Genomic DNA, 6,482 nt, shown 5'->3' with positions numbered 1-6,482 from the left:
GTACTTGGGGTTTGTGTTTGTGTTAGGCTTGATCTTCTTTGTACATGTCAGTTTTGCTATTATTTTTTTCATGGGATATCTTCTTCATGGAAGCTACAATAGATCTAGTTCTTGGCCATAGTAGGTTTTTTTCATGGGGGCGTTGTTGTACAAAGGGTTCGAGGGGAAAGGGTGAAACATATAGTTAGATTTTAATCCACTGCAGGAAGATAGAGGTTTGGCTCCTTCTGTTGCTGCCTTTGATTCAAAAAGAATCCATGGAGATTTGGAGGAGAGAGACAGAGAGAACTGGAGGTATGTACGAGGAAGAAATCTGTAGAACCGGAGGAGGAAGAAGGTTGGAGTAGATTCTGTGTTCCGAATCTGGGGGTTGGCGGACTGGTTTTGTTGGTTCAAGCGCTAGAGACAGCGCGTGCGATTCTCGTATAATGTTCTGATAGGAGTATTTCCTTTTTTGGATAGGTTAAAGTAGACGGGGGATACTTTCCTTATTTGGGGTGAGGGCTAGGTCGAACTAATCAGCCCCCGGAGGCTGCCTAGTCGCGTCCTAAAAATAATATAAACGGTTTTGCTATGTCTCAGTCAACTGAGATTTTCTTAAGTCTAAGTCACTTACAAAAATGTGTCTTGAGTTGCACTTTTCTCGTTAAAAAGTGCAATTGCACTTTTCTGACAGAAATGTGCAATTGAACCGAAGTTGCACTTTTGTTTAAACTGTAGATGCACTTTTTCGAGTTGATCGAGACTTAAGAAAATCTCAGTCAAGTGAGACGTAGACACACCCTAATATAAAAAGGCATGTAAAAAAAATATAAAAAAGGAGAAAAAAAACTCACCCAATTTGGCCCGAGAAATTCCCCGCCCACCATCTTGTTTTCCCTTTTCCGCGATTTCCCCTTCGTCCAACCCGAGATCTCTTCATTCGCGCGCCAAATTTCCAAACCACCGCCGAAGCAGCGTCCCCCATCCAAACCCTAGAACCGCGCCGCCGCGCGATTCGGTGGCGCGATTCACCGGAGAAATGCCGCTACAGGGCTCTACCAAGAGGCGCCGGGGCCGGGGCCGGGCGACGGAGGCCGCTGCGGCGGAGGCGGCGGCGGACGCCCTGCTCTCCCTGCCCCCGGAGGTCCTCGACGACATCCTCACCCGCGTCGGCATCCGCGACGCCGTCCGCACGTCGGCGCTCTCCCGCGCCTGGCGATGCCGTTGGGAGGAGCTCTCGTCCCTCGACCTCAGCTTTCCCCTCTCCGGGGACGACGAGGGCGCGCCGGAGGGGCTGGGGGCCGTCGACGGCGTCCTCCTCCGCTGCCCCGGCAGCGTCCAGCGCTTCTGCGCGGACCTTGACAATACCTACGCCGGCCGCATCCACGACTGGCTCCGCGTCCTCTCGCGCCGGGGTGTTGAGATCCTCGAACTCAGCTTCGGCGACGGCTTCCCCGCCCTCCCCTCTTCCGTCTTCTCCTGTGGCCGGATCACCTCGCTCAGTCTCTCCGGCTGCTCCATCCCGCCCCTACCCCCAGGCTTCGTGGCCTTCCCGGAGCTAAGGACACTAGTTCTCGTGAACGTACGGTTACATGACTCCGGGGAGTAACAGCTTGAGCAGATCATTGGTACATCCCCGTTGCTAGAGCATCTACAACTTGGCGATGTTCTCTTTGGTGGCGGGCACGTCAGAAAATGGGTGATTCGGGCCCCAAATCTCAGGCATTTAATGATTTGTTCGGAAAACAATGATGGCTGGATCCTTAAGAAGTTGGCATCCCTGTGTTCAGCCGAAATCGCTTTCTCGGACTTTCTTGTTCACGGCGATTTCGCCAAGTTTCTTTCAGGGCTTGTTCAAGTTACAGAGCTTGCGCTCGCCTCGTTCAATATACAGGTAAATTTTATTTTTATCTTTCTCTGGTTTGACTGAATCAATTAAAACTGGAATCTATAGGCAACCATCTCAGGGTTCAGTATTCTTTATTTTTATTACTGTGTTTTTAGTTTTATCTTGGCTTTGTAAATATGGTTAATGTATTATATTTTCATGTTGTTTGCTACATATATTGATCTTGTGTAGTTTTATGGTGTGCTGATCCTTCAAACATCTATGATCTTCTTGTATTTATATAGAAAGTTAGAAACAGGGTCTGTCCTTTCGTTTGCATTGTTCTTTGATTATAGAGAGGAATTCAGTTTAAGTCCTGATATTATATCCTCTTTTCTCCATTTTTTCAGTCAAGTACTAAGATGCTGGAGATACTTCTATGCACCTTTCACAACTTGAAGAGCTTGACGTTACTTATGCATTTCTGTAAACAACCCCCTATTATGTTAACCTTATGCTTACTGAAGAGTGCCCCAAATCTAGAGAAACTCAGAATAGAGGTAATTATGATTGTTCCCATGCAGATTTTTATATTAACACTGTTTGAGGGTCATTTTGCTGCTTCCAGTTAATTGCCTTTTTTCTACGTGTATACTTGAAGATCTTTGATGAGAAGGAGCAGATATTTGAGGCAAATGGAGAGTTTCTGAATGCATTATGGACTGATGGCATGTGTGCCAACCTTCAGGTTGTGCAGATGATTGGTATTACTTGGCGTCCAAATGAAATGTCTTTTATAGAGCTCATTCTCTCCAAAGCAAGGCTTCTTCATACTTTATCAATCAGTCACGGTGAGCAAATTGTGATGTCTAATGAGGATGCTCTAAATGAATTACTAAGATACAAAAGAGCGTCAGCTGAAGCTCAGGTCATATTTAAAGGTAGAGAAACTTATTTTTATACAGTAAATTTTGTCTTACGTATTCTCTTTCTATTTGAAATTATGGATAAAATGCATGAATAATTTTATTTTAAATTACCCCCTTATTGGTGCATTTGATATTAAAATTTTCTACTATATATAGTTTGTGATAGGTTATGAGTTATGCAGTCATACTTTGCTGAAGTTCTTTGTGGCTTTGTTAAGTTTTAAACCTGCTGTGTACTTGGACATCCATGGTCTGACCCCAGATATCATCTATTATCCAAAGTAATCAAAATAGAATGGTTGAACATTCCATTTGCATTCCACTTTTATTTCACTTCTTTACCATTAGGTTTGATGTTTTTATCCCAGGGTTCAAGAATCATGACATTCCATTTGCATTCCACTTTTATTTCACTTCTTTATCATTTTGGTTCAGCTCTGCATTTGTTCATAACATCTGTACTTTTGATAGGTGCTAGTTCCCCCTTTTGGTTAGCTTGGTCAGGGCCTCAATGGGGATACAAGTGGATGCTTCAACATAGCAATCTGTTAGTTTTTTAAGAAAACAACAAGCGCATAATCTCTGCTGCATTTCATTAATGGGGATAAGATAATACAAACAGAAATCAGAAATCGGCGAGACACCTCAACAACTGAAAACTGAAAAGGCGTACTAACACTGCAAGCAGCTTAAACTATCAAACCCTGGAATTTGATTTTTTACCAAAGTTTAAATGATTGACTTAAATGTGGGGCCTTTCACGTCGTGCATCTGATAATTTCTGAACCATCCATGCCTCTGCAAACCTTTAGAGCGATTCTATGCGTACGACGTTTGTTGTCGGATGGTTTTACGACAGCCATCACGCATGCACCACTTCCCCTTTGGTATCACATCATGCATTAAGCTAATTTCTGCTAAGGGGTTAACCGTTTGTATGTATGAAACAGTGCAATTTTTTTTTGTTACATCTGTTTTCTGTGTATTGCGATGAGCTGCATAAAGAGTGTTTTTTTTGTCATGCAGGTAAAGCTGAAAAATATTATTAGGCCAGAGACCAATTTCTGGGCATTGCGGTGACGTGTGGACTGTGGAGTGAGTTCGCTTTTACAAACCTGTTATACTGTGTGATGCAATATTTTGGATGAGAAATGCAGCATGCAGAGAATGTGGTCTCAAGAAACTTCATTTGTAGACCAAAAGGTTCTTGTTAGTACTGTGACTGTTGTGAGACATTTGTTGTGTGACCTAATCTAGACCTCTGCCGCAGGGGCGCTCCATGACCCTGATTTGCCAACTTTGTTGTTGTCTTGGTATGGTATTCAGTAATCTCCGTTTCATGGAAAGGCATTGCGTAGATTCAAAAATTGAAGGAAAAAAAGAATTTGAAGCTGCCAGTTGAAAACACCTCCCCACAAAAAAAGTAACAACACATCTATTTTATGTTGATGTGTTGTAATGAGAAAACATGCCAGGTATGGACCTAATAATTGTAGGACTATATTCAATCGGTGGAACAACTTGTTCATATGTGCAGGCTCCACACAATGAACCTCCATTTAAATTACATGGAGAAGCTAAAAGGTACTAGACCATCGCCATTTCTCGTATGCCCTCCCATGAACACCACCCAGATCCACCCACGATGCCACTCAAAAAAGTTCACTGGCACAAGGTCCGCCATCGCCCGCGACGCGGAGAAGCCGTCGAAGTAGCGGAAGCCCAGGGCGTGGAAGGATAAGCCGAAAGGCATGACCAAACTTGTCAGCAATAATGTCACCCCACCTATTGGAGATGGACGCGTAAGGTATGCCCATGCGTGACACAGCCGTCGTTGTCTTCCCTCTAGAGGAGGGTCCATATGGCTGAAGTGAAGGGGTAGTCCTTGTAAGATGAGCGGCCATTTTCGAAGCAGATAAGCACAAATGGAAAACAGGGTCGTGGAGCCATCGCCAGCATGTCAGTGCTGGGAGCTTTGCGTGAAAGGCAAGCCATGCGAAGATCTTGCATTTGGGTTCCGCGTGAGCCCACCGGATCTTCTTAGCATCGAACTTTGCGAAAACTGCCTAGAAATTGGACATGGTATGCAGAGCCAGTGAAGTAGTCACCCTCCGAGTTGATCGTCCAAGTGATGGTGTCTGGCACATCCAAGGCAAGGTGCGTGGCCGCAACAACTTCCCAAAGTTGCAAATACTGCGCAAGCTGGTCAAGAGTGGAGAGTCTAGCGATAGAGCAAATGCAGTTGCCATCAAGTAGCTCTCTGGTGACAGTTCTCGTTTTCCTTGTAGCCACCTTGAAGAGATCTGGAGCCCACAATTGGATGGGCCCACGGTCTGACCAAGTCAGACAAGAAGGAAGTGGATTCCTCTTTTCCAATGGTAATCTTCGTGTCAGCCCAGAATAGATCCATGGCCGCGTCGTTGCAAGGAAGCTTGGAGCCTGCCCGGGTTTGTCGTGGGTCGGTCCATTGAAGCCAAGGCCATCAGAGACGAAGGGCGCGGCCAGAGCATTCAAGGTCCAATATACCGAGCCCCCTATTTCCTTTAGTATGCACACCGTCTTCCAATTAACCAACACATGTCCGCCCGAAGCATGCTCGGCATCGTCTCCAACCCAAATAAAGTTTTTTGCAATTTTGTTGATCTTATCAAATGCCCATTTGGACAGGGGGATGGCAGTGGCCATGATCACCGATTTTGCGAGCATGATCCTTTCAGGGCGCGCTAGTTTTTTTTGCATCAATGAGGTTGGCGAAATGGCTCATGACACATCTAGATGACACTTGATGGTTTTCGGTGTGCACTGCGAGCGATCGACGCTTGAGTAGCTCGGCTGTGGGTCTCGTATGTTTCGCCTTTCGGCATCATGTACGCGTTTGGTGTTTTAGGTGTATCTTGCCGTTGTTTAGGTTTGCATCCGGTCTCCTTCTAATAAACTGAGCGGTGTGGGTCTCTACCGTTTTCTTTCTAATCAATGAATTTTACAACCTGCTAACATAAAAAAAGCATGCTAACATAACTACTATATTATTTGGGAACCAACTCCTTTTTTTTCAGAATTTTGAGATCTTTTAGGAATTAATTTGGGGCTGACACGTATGGGTTGATTTTATAGTGTTTCTTTTGTGTGTAACTTAGGTGCTCTTTAAGAATTTACACGGTCATCTGCCGACGCACACCGCAACGTTTCGGTGAACCGTGGCGTTTTATTGTTGTTTTGGTGGGCCCCAAATGTATTGTGTCTTGCGCACACGTGTGGTCAAAGCGGTGTCCACAAGCCACCGCTTATGCAAAGCGGTCAGGTTTATTTACCGAGTAGTAGAATACAAACAGGAATAAACAAGTCAATCACGTTTTTTCCTCATCTCTCTCACCTGCATTCTTCCTCCGCGGCGGCCACCATCCTCACCTAGGGCCGGCAGAGGAGGATCTTAGGGCGACCTTCCAAGACGTTCTAAAGAGCCGGCAGCATCGCGCTCACCGTCGAGCGCCGGAGGCAGAGGGAGGCGTATTTTCCGGCCGCTTCCCTGCACCTCGAGCGGCTGTGACCACCCAGCAATTCTTCGCATCGGTCACGCCGGCGTCGACGCAACAGGCGGTGGTACGTCCTGGTTGGCGCGGCAGGGGAACGCCAATAGGGCAGGGTAGGGCAATGGGCCCGGCCGGCATCCAGGGCGAAGAGCCAGCGCGGGCGTTGCTCCACGAGCTCGCAGATTTCGGGATTGGAGTTCAGGTGCCTAGGTG

At 46.2% G+C, this 6,482-nt stretch overlaps 1 protein-coding gene and 1 pseudogene across 1 annotated transcript; both read left to right on the top strand.

Moving 5' to 3' along the window:
- Positions 1-1,021: 1,021 nt before the first annotated feature.
- On the top strand, positions 1,022-2,190 carry LOC124664638 (annotated as a pseudogene).
- Positions 2,191-2,225: 35 nt separating this feature from the next.
- LOC124659517 lies at positions 2,226-4,036 on the top strand. The gene is made up of 3 exons (XM_047197382.1): positions 2,226-2,370; positions 2,472-2,751; positions 3,766-4,036. The coding sequence occupies exons 1-3, from the start codon at positions 2,233-2,235 to the stop codon at positions 3,786-3,788; spliced, it is 441 nt and encodes a 146-aa protein (XP_047053338.1). The 5' UTR covers positions 2,226-2,232; the 3' UTR covers positions 3,789-4,036.
- The last annotated feature ends 2,446 nt before the right edge of the window (positions 4,037-6,482 follow it).

Source organism: Lolium rigidum, chromosome 6, assembly GCF_022539505.1.
Source record: "Lolium rigidum isolate FL_2022 chromosome 6, APGP_CSIRO_Lrig_0.1, whole genome shotgun sequence".
Taxonomy (NCBI): domain Eukaryota; kingdom Viridiplantae; phylum Streptophyta; class Magnoliopsida; order Poales; family Poaceae; genus Lolium; species Lolium rigidum.
This window is presented reverse-complemented; position numbering and strand designations above follow the sequence as displayed.

Coding starts and splice junctions, on each gene's coding strand:
- LOC124659517 (XM_047197382.1), top strand. CDS start 2,233: ATGCTGGAGATACTTCTATGCACCTTTCACAACTTGAAGAGCTTGACG. Junction 2,371..2,471: donor TAGAGAAACTCAGAATAGAG/GTAATTATGATT, acceptor GTATACTTGAAG/ATCTTTGATGAGAAGGAGCA. Junction 2,752..3,765: donor AGCTCAGGTCATATTTAAAG/GTAGAGAAACTT, acceptor TTTGTCATGCAG/GTAAAGCTGAAAAATATTAT.